Here is a 20756-nt window from a genome sequence, read left to right as displayed (position 1 = left end):
AACTAATCTTAGTAATTTGCTGAAAATTGTTTGAATTAAGTTAATTTTTGGGAAAAAAAATTTGGAGAAATCAGGCAAGGACTCATGGAAAAACAAGCACATGAAATACTCTAATTCAAGGAAAAATGATCATCATTACACCTTGTATAAAGAGAAAAAAAAAACTCCCTATTTCTTAATGAATACAAATATATTTGTATGAAAAACAATTTTCATTTGTTAGTATAGTGGTTCAATATGAATTGCAGTAAAAATTTGTCAAGGGTCATAAGGTGAAAGGTCTTGACCTAGTAAATGCAGGCTTAGGTTATCAAGGCAAGCAATCATGGCCAAGCAATACCAGAGGATCAAAGGTCAAACAATGAAAATGGTAACATGTCAAGCAATGAGAGAAGGTCAAAAGTCAGGCAATGAAGGAAGGTCAAAGGTCAAGCAATGATAGTAGGTCAAAAGTCAGGCATTGAGGTAAGGTCAAAGGTCAAGCATAAATGGAAGGTCAAGTCAGGTAATGAGGGAGGGTGAAAGGTCAAGCAATGAGGAAGGTCAAAGTTTAAGTTCTAGCTCTAGTATACCTCTCAAAATCAGGTGAAGTTGTGTATCAGATGCTTCCACTGTAAATAAAGGTCAATTAAAGGTCAAAATGATCACAATAGGCACTTCTCAATTAAAGTTTCTTCCCTCATCTGTGAGTCCAACACACATATTGAGAATCAAGGCCTAACAATTCCCTGTGAAATCATTTAACTACTTACAAGGAAGCTGGTCAATTATATCTCGAGTTCAGTCTGTTTATACATGAACGACTGGAACACTATTACCATGATATGTCTGATTGTCTTGAACACTAAGGGTTGCTATTGGGAACATCAAATTATTGAAATGGCTTAACACTATTGATGTTAGTAATGCTGTAGTAGGACTACTCCAAATTAGTACCAAATAGTAATCTTCCTTGTGTGATGTTAGTACTGGGGAGTTATCTCCCTCGTGTGATGTTAGTACTGGGGAGTTGTCTCCCTTGTGTGATGTTAGTACTGGGGAGTTATCTGTATGTTTCCCTTGCTAGCTCAGACAACAATTATACTTCCAGGCCAATGTACTTGAATGCTGCCCACAACAAAATTTCGTTTCAGTTAGTAAATAATTTACCTGCCTGATCTGTGGCAGAAATGTACATATTTTTGTGGAAATCTGTTTTAGAGGTGCTTTCTTTTGACAAAGGTTCAGGTTTATGTGTGAAATTAGGATTATTTATTGATTTTGTGAAATTTTCCTCACTTTCTTATAGTGTATTGATATTCAAATGGAAATATCTTTCAGGTTTTTTTTAATGGTCATTAGATGCATTTCAGCTCACTGTAAGTTTAGCTTACATAGACATACAAATTAAAATAAATATATCCTTTGAAAAATTTCAAAATATTTATAGTTGTTATTTTTCTCTGTAAAAACATAGAGGGAAATTAATTGTGGTCTGAGGCTTTTATTGTGTAAACTTGGTGCTAAAGACCTCTCCTTTTAGATATGCTAGTAACTGAAGAGTTATCTCCCTTGTGAAATGGGAGTAACTGAAGAGTTATCTCCCTTGTGAAATGTGAGTAACTGAAGAGTTATCTCCCTTGTATGATGTTAACAACAATAATCAACCAGTACTTAATCTAGCATCTAATTTTAATGATAAGTTATGAAACTATTGTAATGATATGTACTTTATCTAGCAACGATATTTCATATTCATTTCTAAGATTTATTCATTTTTAACTTTGGAAACTAATCCAATTTAGAAACTAAATAGCTTCTATATCTATTTTAATACATCAAGCTAATATCAGATACTGTATCTAGAAGGTGATTTTAAAAAAATTGATCTGAAATCAGAAACTCTCTCTTATTTCTAAATTCTTAACTTCAAGAAATTATACCTCAGTTATCAATATACATGTGTATACTGCAAAGTGGTTTAAATGTTTTAGAATATCATTTAGCATTTACAAGAATCACATCAGAATTCCTATGATAAAAATGTTTGATATACAATACTAACAAAAGTCTATAATGATTCTTTTTACAGAATATTCCATTACTGTGTGTCAGACATATCGTTTTACAGGATATTCCATTACTGTGTGTCAGACACAAATCGTTTTACAGGATATTCCATTACTGTGTGTCAGACACAAATCGTTTTACAGGATATTCCATTACTGTGTGTCAGACAAATCGTTTTACAGGATATTCCATTACTGTGTGTCAGACACAAATCGTTTTACAGGATATTCCATTACTGTGTGTCAGACATATCGTTTTACAGGATATTCCATTACTGTGTGTCAGACATATCGTTTTACAGGATATTCCATTACTGTGTGTCAGACACAAATCGTTTTACAGGATATTCCATTACTGTGTGTCAGACACAAATCGTTTTACAGGATATTCCATTACTGTGTGTCAGACACAAATCGTTTTACAGGATATTCCATTACTGTGTGTCAGACACAAATCGTTTTACAGGATGTTCCATTACTGTGTCAGACACAAATCTGGTTGACTTACAATGTCCGATGAAGAGGATTTTGGTGACAGGATGTAGTCAAACTTACTTCGTTTACGACGTTTAAGAGATGAAGGATCAAATTCTTGGTTATCACTGCTACATGTGGAGAGGTTGGATGCAGAATGGCCAATGTCAGTCTGATAAAAAAAGATAAAATTATAAATAAATGGATTTAATCCACCAGAATACAAAACAATAAATTATTATTAAATATTGTTTTTTTCCCCTCCCTTATTATTTTGCAATCACTTTTTTTACTCTCTAAGATTATTATCAGATTTGAATCAAATTTCTACAAAAGATTCTTGGAAAGACAATTAATCCATATATACCAGAAATCTCTTTTTTTGCGGGGGGGTGGGGGAGTTAAAAGTTAAAAGTTTTTTAGGTTTTCCCAAAAGCGTACCACCACGTTATATTATAATTATAGAGTAATTCCCCTTTGGAAGGAATTGCTTTGTACTTTTCGTTTTGGAAAGACCTGTGTGTTGATTATCTTGGGTGTGTCATCTCAGTAGCGTGAACCAGAAAGTCATCAAAGACTACAATTATCATCATCGGAATTCTTTGGAATTTAGAAACCATAACAAGGAGTCAAAAAGGGAGCATAACCAGCATACCCACAACTTGGTATGACCTCTCCACAAGTATTTTCTCCATGGTATCACAGATAAAAATTGAAGGCAAAAAAATTGTTTTTACTATCTAATAGCTTGATATGAAGTTTTGCAGAGATCAGTTGAATAGTTTTCTTTTTGAGAATGAATAGTTCCTCCGACAAAGGGATGGACACAGCTCAACATTGTAATATTACTGGTACTAATTTCATAAGAATATCTATCCTTCCTATTGTGTGATCATACTGCTATACAAGTGTGTGTGATTGTTATAGGTCCTTACCTTACTACCATACACATGACTGGCTGCCAGGCCAGTGAAGGTGGAGCCGCGTGCGAGGTGATGATACTGACCAGGTGGAGGTTTACCCTGGGACATGTGATTCACATACTGTAAAACAGCAAGCACACACAAATCATTTAACAAAGCATAGTTCTAACCACTAAAATAACATTTCCAGATAGCATTTCAATATATTTCTTGAAGTATTCAATAATATCAAACTGATGAATGCTCCCAAAAAAAGCCTATATTGGACAACAAAGGGCAATAACTCTGTAATAAAGGGGTTTCAGGCACTGAATTTGATATATTGTACTTTCTCTCAGTATCAACCAATGTGTCCGCCAAGTTACAATATCCCAGTTAAATGAAAGCAAAATTGGACATAAAATTTTTAAACAAAGGGCAATAATGCTGTAATTAAGGGGTTGTGGGCCCTGAATTTGGTACGCTGCACATCCTCTTTGTGTAATCAATATACAGTCTTAATTTCATTTTCCTGCTTCTAATGCAGGCAAAGTTTTGATCTGGACAAGAAATAAAAATAACTCTATAATCGTCTGAATGTGATCGATGTATACACCTTGTATCATGATCCTAGCTTAACTGCAGGCAAAGTTAAACTCCAGACACGAAAGAACAGACCAAGCATATATACTATCCCAAAAATTTTTGTGAGCCAGAATTATTTTTGAAAAAATGTTTTGAGTCTAAAACAGAGGCTCTTTAACTCTGATTAATTTTCCAATATTACTGTGAGACAGAGCTGTTCATTTCCCTGTTGTTCCTGTAGGTACTTATATGTGGGGATAGAATTTCACATATCACGCTCTTGTTAAAAACTTTGCATATAAGATATCACAGCTGAACCAGTATAGAAGTATGTGATATACATTCACTGGATAAATAATAATTTTTTGCTACCTGTAATGACTCATAACAAAGCAAAATTAAATTTCCAGGAATATTGCACTTTACATCTGTGAACTCTAACCTCACACCACATGTTGGCCCAGTCCTTGAAGTCGGTTAAGAAGTGATGCAATTCCATAGCCGGATGCATCAGACGGATATCAAAGCCTCGGTGATTATCACGCTCCACAAAGCTAGCATCATATCCAGTCAAGTTGATCACAAGAGCGGGTTTACTGTCAGCTTTGTCTGGTTTGTAACACACCATCCGTCCGTCTGTGAGAGCTATCAGCTTCCGTGTCCAGGATAACTTCCCTTTGTACTGAAGCTCTCCTGACAAAGTCACCTCCTCTAGACAGCTGAATGGCAGAGCAATATCCCATTCCTTGGAGGAGCGAGACTTCGAAATTTTCTGGTTTCTCTTAGATTTCTTTAAAGGCCTGCAAGTGAGACACGTACGCCATTAATATTTATGAATTTTTTTGAGCCATTTAGTTCTTCAAACAGCCTGCTGTAACTGCTTCATCTTAATTTCTTTCCTATTAACCCTTTGTTTGCTATGACACCTTAGTCAAGACCCTCCCCTATGTTTTGACTTTTCAACCCTTTTGCCATGATCCATCAATTCTGACCCCTTTTTACCTTCCTATCTTTTGACCCATGTAATCCCTGTTTTGACAAAACTTTTTCCTAATTGTTTTAACCCCTCAATACTGTGACCCCGTTTCCCATTTTCTATTGTATTCCTTGACTGTTGGTTGTCATAGCGATACTAAACCTACTTTGGTAGTTTGATGTTGAACTTGTTCATGGCGTCAACATCTTGTTGTTGGTATTCTTCCTCGTAAGACTCATAAGACGTCCCGTCACAATTGTCTGTAAATACAAACAAAAAAACCTTTAAATAATACGCAAATAATTGTTTTTGTTTATTTTAACAAGAAAGACAAAAACTAAACACAACACATAACATGTGATGTCATCATTTTGTTTCCTGTAGTTTTTTTTTCCAGTTACAGATAAATGTAATTACATGTGACTCAAACTTTTGCCTCGTTTCAGTGTATTAGCACTAGTGATAGGACGATGATTAAACATAATTGATTATTTAATGATTTAACCCCATCTAATGCCATGATAGATTGTAGTTTTATAATCAATTATCTGTATCTCAATATTTTCTTGTGTTTTAGCAAAAATAAAGTTCATGTTATAAATGATCAAGATGCTATTTGCCAACAGTATCCACTCCTAGGGAAATATTAGGTAATATATTTTAGATTTTTAGACTACAGTTACAAACTAGAAAATGTCTGTAAGACATGAATGCCCCCGCCCCCCCATGTGAAATAATAGTGAAAGGTCCAAATGAAGTTGTTAGGTGGTATATACTGATTTGGGACGGGACGGGACGGGACGGGATGCGACGCAACGGGACGGGACGCGATGGGACGGGACGGGACGGGACGGGACGGATGGACGGACATGGGCAATGCTATATGCCCCTGGCCATAAATGGCGGGGGCATAAAAACCAGGGAAATATTGCCAAACAGAATACATTTCCTTTCTAGGTAAATTCTAGGCGAGATATTTTAGACTTTTAGAGTAAAGTTACAAAAAATAGAAAATATTGCCACACAGAAATGGTATAATATTGAACAAACAGTCTGCCAATTATGTAAGCGATAAACTGCCACAAAAATCTTAACCAATTTTAACCGATAATCCATTTTGGATTTTAACTGCTTTCCCATCACTAATAAGCCCCCTTAAACCTTATGAGTTACAATAAGTCCTGTATACAGGTGGATCTCCCTGACACATCTTCCTATCAGAAAATTTTTTATTTTAAAATTCTTTCTAGATTCATGTGAGAACTTTGAGTTATTTCTGTTCTGATGCATTACAAAACTAATTAACAAACGTTTACTAGTTATTCTTCATTACAGCAAATTTATCATATACATTTATAAATAAATGTTTACAAGCTGTTTTCTGTAAGGATTAAAAAATACACATGTGTGTTATCAAATATTGGAATGTGATATCAATCCAAGCAATGTTGTAATGATTTGTAAATTTTGAGATAAACAGTTGTTTGGTTTGAATGTATCACTCATGTGACTGAGAAGCCCTGTAATTTTGTTGGATCTATCAACACTGATTTCTAACAGATACATCAGAAACAGTGGCTGATCAACAATGTTAGGATTGAGGGATATAGGGAGGCCAAACATGTGTTCCTGATCGGAGATTTAGTCTGTCAGAGGCTGCCTAGACATGTGAAAACAAGAACCTGATAATTACACGGAAAATATCTTGATCTTTATGCATGAAGCTGGTATTTCATATATCTGCATGCTGTTACAAAATAGATTTCAGTTGAATTGAAACCAGACTGTCAAAAATACATCCAAGTCTTAAGGTGCCATTTCATAGCTTAACAAACCTGCTTAAAGAGGCAACCTGCCCACAGAGGACACTCCATGGCATAAGTAAATGTAGTTACAAAGGCCTGCTGTTTTCAGAGGCCACTTCTCCGATTAATTAATCTGTTTAAAGAGGCCACTTCTCAGATTAATGGACCTGTAGAAGCCTACTGTTTTCAGAGGCCACTTCTCAGATTAATGGACCTGTAGAAGCCTACTGTTTTCAGAGGCCACTTCTCAGATTAATGGACCTGTTTACAGAGGCCACTTCTCAGAATAATGGACCTGTATACAGAGGTCACTTCTCAGAATAATGGACCTGTATACAGAGGCCTACTGTTTTCAGAGGCCACTTCTCAGATTAATGGACCTGTTAACAGAGGTCACCTGTTTTCAGAGGTCACTTCTCAGAATAATGGACCTGTATACAGAGGCCTACTGTTTTCAGAGGCCACTTCTCAGATTAATGGACCTGTATACAGAGGCCTACTGTTTTCAGAGGCCACTTCTCAGATTAATGGACCTGTATACAGAGGCCTACTGTTTTCAGAGGCCACTTCTCAGATTAATGGACCTGTATACAGAGGCCTACTGTTTACAGAGGTCACTTCTCAGAATAATGGACCTGTATACAGAGGCCTACTGTTTACAGAGGTCACTTCTCAGAATAATGGACCTGTATACAGAGGCCTACTGTTTACAGAGGTCACTTCTCAGAATAATGGACCTGTATACAGAGGCCTACTGTTTTCAGAGGCCACTTCTCAGATTAATGGACCTGTTTACAGAGGCCACTTCTCAGAATAATGGACCTGTATACAGAGGCCTACTGTTTTCAGAGGCCACTTCTCAGATTAATGGACCTGTATACAGAGGCCACTTCTCAGATTATTGGACCTGTATACAGAGGCCTACTGTTTTCAGAAGCCACTACTCAGATTAATGGACCTGTATACAGAGGCCTACTGTTTTCAGAGGCCACTTCTCAGATTAATGGACCTGTATACAGAGGCCTACTGTTTTCAGAGGCCACTTCTCAGATTATTGGACCTGTTAACAGAGGTCACCTGTTTTCAGAGGCCACTTCTCAGATTAATGGACCTGTTAACAGAGGTCACCTGTTTTCAGAGGCCACTTCTCAGATTAATGGACCTGTATACAGAGGCCTACTGTTTTCAGAGGTCACTTCTCAGAATAATGGACCTGTATACAGAGGCCTACTGTTTACAGAGGTCACTTCTCAGAATAATGGACCTGTATACAGAGGCCTACTGTTTACAGAGGTCACTTCTCAGAATAATGGACCTGTATACAGAGGCCTACTGTTTTCAGAGGCCACTTCTCAGATTATTGGACCTGTTAACAGAGGTCACCTGTTTTCAGAGGCCACTTCTCAGATTATTGGACCTGTTAACAGAGGTCACCTGTTTTCAGAGGCCACTTCTCAGATTAATGGACCTGTTAACAGAGGTCACCTGTTTTCAGAGGCCACTTCTCAGATTAATGGACCTGTATACAGAGGTCACTTCTCAGAATAATGGACCTGTATACAGAGGCCTACTGTTTTCAGAGGCCACTTCTCAGATTAATGGACCTGTATACAGAGGCCAAATGAGCTGAAAAGCCACTTCTCAGATTAATAAACCTCCTTACAGAGGTCAACTGTTCTGAAAGGCCACTTATTTTTTAAAGAAAAGTTGTTCTCTTAAACAAAGGATCAAGTGAATCAATACATAAAACAAAATAAATCTCAACATTTGTTTTAATTGATGACGAGGTCATAATATGTTGAGATATCAATCAGATTCATCTGATCAGTATCATTACTTTGAAAGAAGGTCAAGGTCATTTTGTCATTTGAACAAAATGTGGTAGACTGTCATGACCTGTCAAGGGAAGGTGATAATGAAAGCATGCCATAACAATGAGGTATTACTTACAGCACACACAACAACCAGTCAATAGGAAACAGAATTGTGTGTTTAGTATCTATAGACTTAAAATAAATGCTGATATTTTGATCCAAGCAGTGTTTTTGTTAAACAGGAAAGTAAGGTTTCAAAAGACCAAAAACAACAACAAGTCTAGGGTCCAACACTTGATATCTGAGAGGGATGGGCTTATTACAGGTCAATGACGTAATATTTATCAAAATATCTCTGCAGCGGTGGAATAGGTAAGAGAGGAGAGGAATGGGGAGGTTGGGGAGGGTATGTATAAATATGTTATATCATACAGAAACACTTGGCAAGAACTTCTAATGACCGAGGTGGGATGTTGATGTCTCGCGGTGAAACATTTGGAAATCATAGTTAACGATCATCAATCAACATTTTTATATAAACAACTTTGATTTAGAAAGGACATGAAGGATTACAAGGAAGCAATATGGTATCTTCTTCGATAGAATTTTCTCGAATACTTTAAATAAAACGTTATTATAAGGTAATGTAACTTACTGGCTGATATCAACATTCCTGTATTTATAAATATGATATTATTACCCACTCTCAACATATTACGTCAATCCTCACCACATGGGGTATACAAGAAATATTAAACGGAAAGATTCCCATCCTTGATAGCACTGTTTGGTGTGCCTTTGTAGAGCAGCTCTATCAAGTCTATCAGGGGCCATGAAAACAGGAAATTCTACAACTAAAAATTCTCTTAAATCATAAAATATCACTTGGGACTTCAAAAGGTTTATGTTTTGTGTTCAGCTGATCGTGTTTGATAAAATAAGGTAACTTTTTGTCTGAAGAAGAAAAAAAGAAAAGACACTTCTTCCTCAGCAATATTCACAAAATCTGACTGAATCCATCATTTACAGGCACAAGATATTAGGCAGAAATGATCAACAATACGACTTGTGATTAAGATTAGATCTAATGGCTGCTTTCTCACCAGAAATAATAAGATCACCCATGGGCACAGTGGTTCAGTAATTTATAAGTGAGGATCAATTCTGTATTTACATTCAGATTTTTTTTATTTGATGTAGAACATTCAACAAAGTTTGACTGTGTCTTGAAGTTTAAATCTGTCATTCAGTCAGGAAAAAAACAACATACACACAGACAGATGAACAGAAAGACTATAGCGGACATTTTAAATGTAAAGAAAGGCTACAGGAAGATGTATGGACAGACTTAGATACAGACATGCGAAAAAAATACTTAAGACACAGATTGACAGAAAGACAGACAGATAAAAAAAAAAGACTAAAGGAACAGACAGATGGACAGAGGACTAAAGGCACAGACAGATGGACAGACATACTAAAGGCACAGAGCAGAAAAATGGACAGAAGACTAAAGGCACAGGCAGATGGACAGACATACTAAAGGCACAGGCAGATGGACAGACATACTAAAGATACAGACAGATGGACAGAAGACTAAAGGCACAGACAGATGGACAGACATACTAAAGGCACAGGCAGATGGACAGAAATACTAAAGGCACAGAGCAGAAAGATGGACAGAAGACTAAAGGCACAGACAGATAGACAGACATATTAAAGGCACAGGCAGATGGACAGACATACTAAAGATACAGACAGATGGACAGAAGACTAAAGGCACAGACAGATGGACAGACATACTAAAGATACAGACAGATGGACAGAAGACTAAAGGCACAGACAGATGGACAGATATATAAAGGCACAGACAGATGGATAGAAAACTAAAGGCACAGGCAGATGAACAGACATACATCAGATACAGACAGATGGACAGAAGACTAAAGATACAGACATGTTAAAGGCACAGGCAGATTGACAAAAAACTAAAGGCACAGACATATGGACAGACATAGACAGATGAACAAGTTACAAGGAAATGAAGAGAAATCACAGGATGCATTATAACTAACATCATCAGGATAAATAAATGTTACATACCAAGCTCATCCATGGTATCAAGCGATTTCTCGGATTTGGAATCGTGTTTGTAAATCTCTGATTTTGAAGGTAGATTTGGTCTTTCTGGCAAACTTGGTGGTTTATCCTCCAAGACACTTCCAGCAGAACTCCGGCTCTGAGCATCTGAAAGAGCTCGTTCTCTGCGAGGAGGGAGAGGTGGGGGTAGAGGTGGAGGCATGGCATCTCCTTTTTCTGTATTGCCTGGTTCTGTTGATATAGATTCACCGAGACCATCTTTGTTTGGTCTTTCTGATTTCCCATCACTGTTTTCATCTTGGAAAGGAAGTCGTTTTAACACAGGAATTTCGTAGAGGTTGGTTTCTTCATTCCCTTCAGAATTTCTATTGAAACAAAGATAGAAATCATAATTTGAGCTCTCTATATTCTCACCTGACACTGTAGGCCTGATACATATATACCCTCACCTGACACTGTAGGCCTGATACATATATACTATCACCTGACACTGTAGGCCTGATACATATATACTCTCACCTGACACTGTAGGCCTGATACATATATACTCTCACCTGACACTGTAGGCCTGATACATATATACTCTCACCTGACACTGTAGGCCTGATACATATATACTATCACCTGACACTGTAGGCCTGATACATATATACTCTCACCTGACACTGTAGACCTGATACATATATACTCTCACCTGACACTGTAGGCCTGATACATATATACTATCACCTGACACTGTAGGCCTGATACATATATACTCTCACCTGACACTGTAGACCTGATACATATATACTCTCACCTGACACTGTAGGCCTGATACATATAAACTCTCACCTGACACTGTAGGCTTGATACATATATACTATCACCTGACACTGTAGGCCTGATACATATATACTCTCACCTGACACTGTAGGCCTGATACATATATACTCTCACCTGACACTGTAGGCTGATACATATATACTCTCACCTGACACTGTAGGCCTGATACATATATACTCTCACCTGACACTGTAGGCCTGATACATATATACTCTCACCTGACACTGTAGACCTGATACATATATACTATCACCTGACACTGTAGGCCTGATACATATATACTATCACCTGACACTGTAGGCCTGATACATATATACTATCACCTGACACTGTAGACCTGATACATATTTACTCTCACCTGACCTTTTATTGTTTGACCATATCTCTAAACTCTCACCTGACATTATATGACCATATCTCTAAACTCTCACCTGACAATGTGTGACTGCTAGCTCTAATATTTTACCTGAGACCATAGAACTTTTCATCTGCTTGATCCTGATTGATATAAACAAACATTTGATTGATTTTGATCACTAAGTGTTACCTTCTTGTGTTTTCTTGGTTTTCTGCAAGAATCTGGTCAATGTCAATGTCATCATAAACCTTCACACCCTGAAAGTAAAAAATAAATCCTTTAACTTTTCTATATCACATCATAACACTATTGTACTGAACACATACCAAAATAAAATCTATTGTCTTTCAATAATATTGTTTGATATCTAAAGACCAGAAAACAAGCAAAATCTGATAATTTCTTGATTTTTTCCAAGGGCCATAACTCTGTAAAATAAGAGACTGATGGGCCTTAACATTCAACAGACTGTAAAGACCTATTAATGCTATCATAGCAGAAATGTAGTACAAACAATTGTTCAATAATTAAAAAAAATCATGATATTTCAGGACTTCAAATTGCAAAAGCATAAACACTGTTCACTTCAGTTTCTCAGCTTTCTCCAAAAATTTCAGATCAATGACACCAGAGAAACTGAATTAGAGGTTTCAAATGTTTTCCAACAAGGAAGCCATATAAGATTTTGGGCTGACTAGAAAAATAATAACACTTTGTCAGGGCCATTTCCGGATCATTTCAGGCAAGTTTCAGATGAATCCCCTAGGTTGAACTTGAGAAGAAGTTTAAAATAGTTGTTGTTTAGGAATAAAATGATTTTGTAATCATGACACAAAATGGATACCATGGATTCCATGTCCAAGTTTCAGGGGACTGAAAAATAACAGCCCATTGTCAGCTTCCCTTGCACCTCCACAAACTTTCAGCACAATGGTAGCAGTAGAACTTAAGTGGATTTTTTTAAGATATGGCAGCATATATATAATAATATAGAAACACTTGGTCAAGACCTTCTCAGGGTCATCTTAGGCTGATGGAACTTGAGAAATTGAAAATGTGACAAGCTTCAGCACTGCGCAGTTTGGTTTCTAACGCCAGACAAAAACATGATGACTATCGATCATCCTGACGCAGTGGGTCAGTGACTCCAAAATCAGTCAACCGGAACCAAAAAGTAACCTGAACTGCATCTTCTTACTACAACAATACACCATCAGTTTAATATCACCATGGGACGTAAATAAGAGGACACCAAATTAAAATGAACTGATAGAACAATGACCGAGGGAAAGACATATATATTATGCATGTCCCAGTCTGGTCACATCATGACACTGGTATACAAAACAATGTATCAACATATAAATCACAGGTATTGTAAATGTTTTTTAACCATCACGATCATAGGTCATTTACAGTAAATGTGGAAAAAACATCAAATTGATGTAGAAAGTGCATCCTTAGGGCCTTTTAGTCATGGTCTGCTGGAGGCTTGACATCCTACCCAGACATGTCTGTTGTAGCTTATTAATATTCATGAGCAGCACAACTGGCATGCAGGTTAAGGCAATTAACCTAACATGGAAATCATATCTAATATATCAACAGAATATTTAAATACATCAGCTGTGTAAACAGGCCAAAACTTCTACATTATAAAGTGAAATTTATATATAACCTAGTAATTTACTATTTCAGTATGCACTACAGTGAATAGGTAATATTTACAAATTGTTACTTCAAATATATTTTCACAAATTTCATAACAAGAAAAAAGGGGCAATTTTCCCAGAATTCTTTATAAATTGTATCTAACTATAACAAATTCTAAAAATGGAGGTTGGCTGGGTCGTCCAGTGGTAATACGTTCACCTTTCACCTAGGTGTTTATGGTTCAGTTCCTGAAAAGGTGTGGGGGTTACCTGCAGAACCCAAGGGTTTTCCCCGGGTACTCTGGTTTCCTCTCACAGTAAGACCCCTCTCAAATTTACTACTGTGCCACCAAGAATAATTAATAAACGCTGGAAAAACTTGTTTCGCAATTGTTCTAAAGTAGGGGGTGGGCTTATTGAAGGACAAGGACATAACAATTGTTATTGACAAGGGTGGTCTTATTACCAGGCATGAATTTATAGCTGTATAGATATGGTAAGGGAAAATGAGCTTTCCTCCTATTCACAAAATCCAATAAATCCACATTCTTTATTGACAGAAAATTTAATGCAGAATGTGACAGGAGTGTAAAATTTTCTCAAGCTCCCTTACCATTGTATTATTTTACATTATTTAACAGATGTATATTGAAAGGTCTTATAAATATACTGGAATCTTAACACCATACCTTAGACTCAATAAGACCAGATCTAACACAATACCTCATACTCAAAGTCAGATGATGGGCTAAATTCAGCACAAAAACCCAGACTTAACACAATACCTCATATTCAAAGTCAGATGATGGGCTAAATTCAGAACAGAAAACCCAGACTTAACACAATACCTCATACTCAAAGTCAGATGATGGGCTAAATTCAGCACAAAAAACCCAGACTTAACACAATACCTCATACTCAAAGTCAGATGATGGGCTAAATTCAGGACAAAAAAACCAGACTTAACACAATATCTCATATTCAAAGTTAGATGATGGGCTAAATTCAGGACAAAAAAAACAGACTTAACACAATATCTCATATTCAAAGTCAGATGATGGACTGAATTCAGGGTAATAAGTCAATTACTCAAACTCAAAATTAAATAGTGGATGTATTCAGTGCAATAAACCCATGGTTAACACACTTCCTCAGCACAAAACAGATGATGGGCTAAATTACGGGAAAAGATCCAAATAGAACGGAATACCACAGGGCAATAAGTCCAGGATTTACCTCAAACCTCAAGTTAAATTTGGGATGCATTCAGTGCAATAAATCCATTGCTAACACAATACCTTAGACTCAAAGTCAGATAATGGGCTGAATTCAGGAGAATATGTTCAAGTTGAACAAAATACCTAAGACTCAAATTCAGACGACCAGCTGGTACCAGGGCTTTGAAATAGCACCCATTGTTTAAGATCTAATGCACTGTGATAAGAGATGAGAGAACTTATTATCAATAAGGGACTTCATGCTATCAACTTATTTGTCCTTGTATGGACATGCAAAATTTCATTAACATAATCATATGTTCTGTTCTAGACTGACTGTTGCATCTTCAGGGTTTTTTAAAAAATTTCCGAAACCAAAACATTTTTTCATCATTTTTTTTTTTTTTGGCATCAGTTTTTGAAATTTTGTATCGTTATTAGAATAAACACAACATGTCAAGGGTAAATTTCGTAACAAAAAGATTATTTTTGCGAAAACACTGACCGATTAATTCTTATCTTAGAAAGTTAACCTAAATTAACTCCCTTGCATTGAAGTCTTCACCTATGTTATCTGAAGGACAGGGAAAGTGTGGCTTTAATTGGCATGGCTTCAACTTATAATCACATCAACATGGAATTTTATAGAGAACATTTCATTCTTATCCTAAAGAGATTATAGGTGTTTGTCAGTAGCCTAAACAGAATCAATGGTAAATAAGTACCACTTTTATCCTAATAAATATATGTTCTACCACACATGGCAATTTACTCTTAAAAAATCTATCATATCAACTTTTTTTTTCGTTTTAATTAATTTAATTAAATGCAGAGTGATACACATGCATCATTAGCATTTGTCAATCAAAGGAGTTCTAATGTAAATAACATTTAAAAATCTATTGTCTTCCAATTTGTTTGTTTATTTAACAGGTTTCACGTCCTGTGTGTCATCTGCTTCCAACATTTTCATGATAGGTGAGCTAACTTCAAATTTCAAGATCACATTGAATTTTAGTTGTTTTTTATGGTTTTATTTTTTTTATAAAATTTGTCGAGGATGGTATCATCGTAGTCTGTTTCTCTAGACCTCAATGAACCACTGTATGTATCCATCACACGAACTCATCCATCTACATTGATGGAGGCATCCTGCAGAGCCAATCAATACAACTTTGTCCTCACTCTTGCCAATATGCATCATCTTTTTTACAGGTGAGAACACAATTAATTAAGTTCCGCAGCTACTGCAGGTGCAAAAGATGAAAGTGTCTTCAGCGATTCCTGGACTACATAGCAGTTCATTCTGTGTCTTGAAAACACAGCCCATTAAATATACACAACTTTTGGTTTGTAATAAAAAAAATCTGGCAAGCTTCTCTACCCAATTTCTTAACATGGTGCATCACTTTCTTTGTCATCAATCAGTCCATTAAGTTCACTAGGGAAACCAGGTTACGGGTTGTCTATAGCAAACTCCATTTGACTCTATCTCCTCTCCTGCTTTTAGAAAAGGCGCAATGGACATGTAGAAACATGAATACATCTGATATGGAGATTGGTATACAGCACCACCAACTGTAAGCGTCCTTGATATTTCTCATCGAACAATTTTTATTACATATTCCAACATTGTATAGAAACATGACAATTCAGTGAATTTGAGTCCCAAACAAATGTTTTCTTTGATGTAGGTCAAAGGTTAAAATGTAGGTAAGAATGACCTACTATTCACACCTCTGCACAAAGGTGAATCCATACTCCAGGTAGGAAGTTCCATTGAAATCAAGTGCAGGAGATAGAACTAGAACAAGATAACTGAAGGATGGAGGTATTGAGGACAAACACAATGAAGCTACAGTCCCCGTCCAGATTCCAGTGGGGGTGGGGCTGATACTCTAGACTTGTAACAAATATTTTAAGGGCATTTTCTCTCGTTTATCTTCTAAACTCTACTATTCAGAAAAAAATGTGTTTTACTAAGTCTTTACTGAAGACATCAACAATCTGTGTTCTATTCCTATTCTAGTCATTATGGAACATGGTGAATCTTGTTTATCATTTAAAAAGTGACGGTACAATATTTGTCCAGTAGTAAGCTCAAGGGGCCAGTTCGTCTCACAGTTATGGGTTGGACAATGAAAAAGTACTGATGGCTAATTCTTAAGAACTCCAAAAGATATGTGAGTGGGCTTATTACTAGACATGGGTTTATTTTCAGACATTTACGGTACAGAGGACTTGTAATTCACTAAACATATACACCAAATACAGGATTGTCTCTCTGTATGACATTATACTATACCTTTTGTAATGACACAGAAATCTAAAATTCTACCCAAAAAATTGGATACAAATCATGAATGATATCAATTAACTATATAACTCAGTGTAGGGTCAGCATTACACACCATATACAAATCTGAAACTGAAGCCATTAGACTCATCCCATTCATAACATTTGATACATAACTTGTATGGTGACACACCACAGTAGGGAATGAGGTCGAGTTTCTATGTTAGGTATTACACCAAATAAAAAAGATTTTTATAAAAAGTTAAAAAAGAAATAGCTTGTCCCCTAAATTGAGCATGTCCAGTGTCTGTCCCCTAAATTGAGCATGTCCAGTGTCTGTCCCCTATATTGAGCATGTCCAGTGTCTGTCCCCTAAATTGAGCATGTCCAGTGTCTGTCCCCTAAATTGAGCATGTCCAGTGTCTGTCCCCTATATTGAGCATGTCCAGTGTCTGTTCCCTAAATCAAGTCTGTCCAGTGTCTGTCCCTTAAATTGAACATGTCCAGTGTCTGTCCCCTAAATTGAGCATGTCCAGTGTCTGTCCCCTATATTGAGCATGTCCAGTGTCTGTTCCCTAAATCAAGTCTGTCCAGTGTCTGTCCCTTAAATTGAACATGTCCAGTGTCTGTCCCCTAAATTGAGCATGTCCAGTGTCTGTCCCCTATATTGAGCATGTCCAGTGTCTGTCCCCTATATTGAGCATGTCCAGTGTCTGTCCCCTAAATCAAGTCTGTCCAGTGTCTGTCCCTTAAATTGAACATGTCCAGTGTCTGTCCCCTAAATTGAGCATGTCCAGTGTCTGTCTCCTAAATTGAGCATGTCCAGTGTCTGTCTCCTAAATTGAGCATGTCCAGTGTCTGTCCCCTAAACTAAGATTGTTCAGTGTCTGTCTCCTAAATTGAGCATGTCCAGTGTCTGTCCCCTAAATCAAGTCTGTCCAGTGTCTGTCCCCTAAATTGAGCATGTCCAGTGTCTGTCTCCTAAATTGAGCATGTCCAGTGTCTGTCCCCTAAATTGAGCATGTCCAGTGTCTGTCCCCTAAACTAAGATCGTTCAGTGTCTGTCTCCTAAATTGAGCATGTCCAGTGTCTGTCCCCTAAATCAAGTCTGTCCAGTGTCTGTCCCCTAAATTGAGCATGTCCAGTGTCTGTCCCCTAAATTGAGCATGTCCAGTGTCTGCCTCCTAAATTGAGCATGTCCAGTGTCTGTCCCCTAAACTAAGATTGTTCAGTGTCTGTCTCCTAAATTGAACATGTCCAGTGTCTGTCCCCTAAATCAAGTCTGTCCAGTGTCTGTCCCCTAAATTGAGCATGTCCAGTGTCTGTCCCCTAAATTGAGCATGTCCAGTGTCTGCCTCCTAAATTGAGCATGTCCAGTGTCTGTCCCCTAAACTAAGATTGTTCAGTGTCTGTCTCCTAAATTGAGCATGTCCAGTGTCTGTCTCCTAAATTGAGCATGTCCAGTGTTTGTCCCCTAAATCAAGTCTGTCCAGTGTCTGTCCCCTAAATTGAGCATGTCCAGTGACTGTCCCCTAAATTGAGCATGTCCAGTGTCTGTCCTCTAAACTAAGATTGTTCAGTGTCTGTCTCCTAAATTGAGCAACCATTGTCTGTCCACTAAATCAAGTCTGTCCAGTGTCTGTCCCCTAAATTGAGCATGTCCAGTGTCTGTCCCCTAAATTGAACATGTCCAGTGTTTGTCCCCTAAATTGAGCATGTCCAGTGTCTGTCCCCTAAATAAAGTCTGTCCAGTGTCTGTCCCCTAAATCAAGTCTGTCCAGTGTCTATTCCCTAAATTGAGCATGTCCAGTGTCTGTCCCCTATATTGAGCATGTCCAGTGTCTGTCTCCTAAATTGAACATGTCCAGTGTCTGTCCAGTGTCTGTCCCCTAACTCTAACATGTCCATTGTCTGTCCCCTAAATCAAGTCTGTCCAGTGTCTGTCCCCTAAATTGAGCATGTCCAGTGTCTGTCCCCTAAATCAAGTCTGTCCAGTGTCTGTCCCCTAAATTGAGCATGTCCAGTGTCTGTCCCCTAAATTGAGCATGTCCAGTGTCTGTCCCCTAAATCAAGTCTGTCCAGTGACTGTCCCCTAAATTGAGTATGTCCAGTGTCTGTCCCCTAAATTGAGCATGTCCAGTGTCTGTCCCCTAAATTGAACATGTCCAGTGTCTGTCCCCTAAATCAAGTCTGTCCAGTGTCTGTCCCCTAAATTGAGCATGTCCAGTGTCTGTCCCCTAAATTGAGCATGTCCAGTGTCTGTCCCCTAAATCAAGTCTGTCCAGTGTCTGTCCCCTAAATTGAGCATGTCCAGTGACTGTCCCCTAAATTGAGCATGTCCAGTGTCTGTCCCCTAAATTGAGCATGTCCAGTGACTGTCCCCTAAATTGAGCATGTCCAGTGACTGTCCCCTAAACTAAGATTGTTCAGTGTCTGTCTCCTAAATTGAGAATGTCCAGTGACTGTCCCCTAAATTGAGCATGTCCAGTGTCTGTTCCCTAAATTGAGAATGTCCAGTGTCTGTCCCCTAAACTGAGAATGTCCAGTGACTGTCCCCTAAATTGAGCATGTCTAGTGTCTATCTCCTAAATAAAACACGCCAAGTGTCCCATCCTCTCTGAAATCTTGTACTTTCAGTGTCCATCCCTTTAATCCAACACATCCCATTGGGTGATAAGAAACCACCATGTCAGGAACATAACAGAAAACACCCTGGCTACACACCCCGGTCCCACTCAGTGACAAGAATTACTCTAAGATAATGATATTAATAGGGGGAAGTTTTTGTGTTTCGTGACTCATCGCTGACATTTTGTAAATGGACTTCCTGTCTGTAGTACTCTATCAGGTGCACTTGTGTAATGCTGTCCTATTGAGAGCAGCCTCTGACAGATATACTATAGAACTACTTATATAATGCTGTTTTGTTGAAATAAGGAATAATGAAAACCCTCTAAAATCTGAATAACACTAAAGCAGAACACCTCTAAAATTTGATCTCACTAAAATCAGAACACCACTAAAATCAGAACACCTCTAAAATCAGAACACCACTAAAATCAGAACACCTCTAAAATCAGAACACCTCTAAAATCAGAACACCTCTAAAATCAGAACACCACTAAAATCAGAACACCTCTAAAATCAGAACACCTCTAAAATCAGAACACCTCTAAAATCTAAGACCACTAAAATCAGAACACCTCTAAAATCTGATACCACTAAAATCAGAACACCTCTAAAATCTAAGACCACTAAAATCAGATCACCTCTAAAATCTGATACCACTAAAATCAGAACACCTCTAAAATCTAAGACCACTAAAATCAGAACACCTCTAAAATCTGACACCACTAAAATCAGAATACCACTAAAACCTGAATACCTATCAAATTAGAATACTGCCAAAATCAGGATACCTCTAAATTCAAAATACCACTAAAATCAAGGTACCACTTACTACCTTTAAAATCAGAATCCTGTTTAAATAAAAATTACACAAAAACACTATCATTGTGGGAATATAATTCTGATAACAAGCCAATCAGTTTTTCTCTGCACGTGCATTGAACATAAGACCAGTTTTACAGATGTAAACACACTTCAGAACCATGATCTGCCCTAAGGAAGATGATAGCTGGCAGATTCTATACCTGGACCCTGGGTTATATAATAAATCAATGATGTCTACTTTTGATTTGTGG

The 20756-nt window shown here is 37.4% G+C and overlaps 1 protein-coding gene across 1 annotated transcript in view; it reads right to left on the bottom strand.

The window, feature by feature from the left end:
• LOC132543014 (uncharacterized) overlaps nt 1-20756 on the bottom strand; it is a 39528-nt gene that overhangs the window by 7220 nt on the left and 11552 nt on the right. Inside the window, exons 4-9 of the mRNA XM_060206469.1 lie at nt 12077-12144; nt 10708-11069; nt 5152-5245; nt 4452-4809; nt 3458-3565; nt 2604-2694 (exon numbers count right to left, since the gene is read on the bottom strand). Of these exons, the coding sequence (XP_060062452.1) occupies nt 2604-2694; nt 3458-3565; nt 4452-4809; nt 5152-5245; nt 10708-11069; nt 12077-12144 (1081 nt within the window). The remainder of the gene's footprint in view (nt 1-2603; nt 2695-3457; nt 3566-4451; nt 4810-5151; nt 5246-10707; nt 11070-12076; nt 12145-20756) is intronic.

Source organism: Ylistrum balloti, unplaced genomic scaffold, assembly GCF_031769215.1.
Source record: "Ylistrum balloti isolate Yb309-2 unplaced genomic scaffold, AGI_CSIRO_Ybal_v1 Utg369734, whole genome shotgun sequence".
NCBI lineage: Eukaryota > Metazoa > Mollusca > Bivalvia > Pectinida > Pectinidae > Ylistrum > Ylistrum balloti.
The sequence above is the reverse complement of the archived record's forward strand: the minus strand, read 5'-3'. Positions and strand labels throughout refer to the sequence as shown.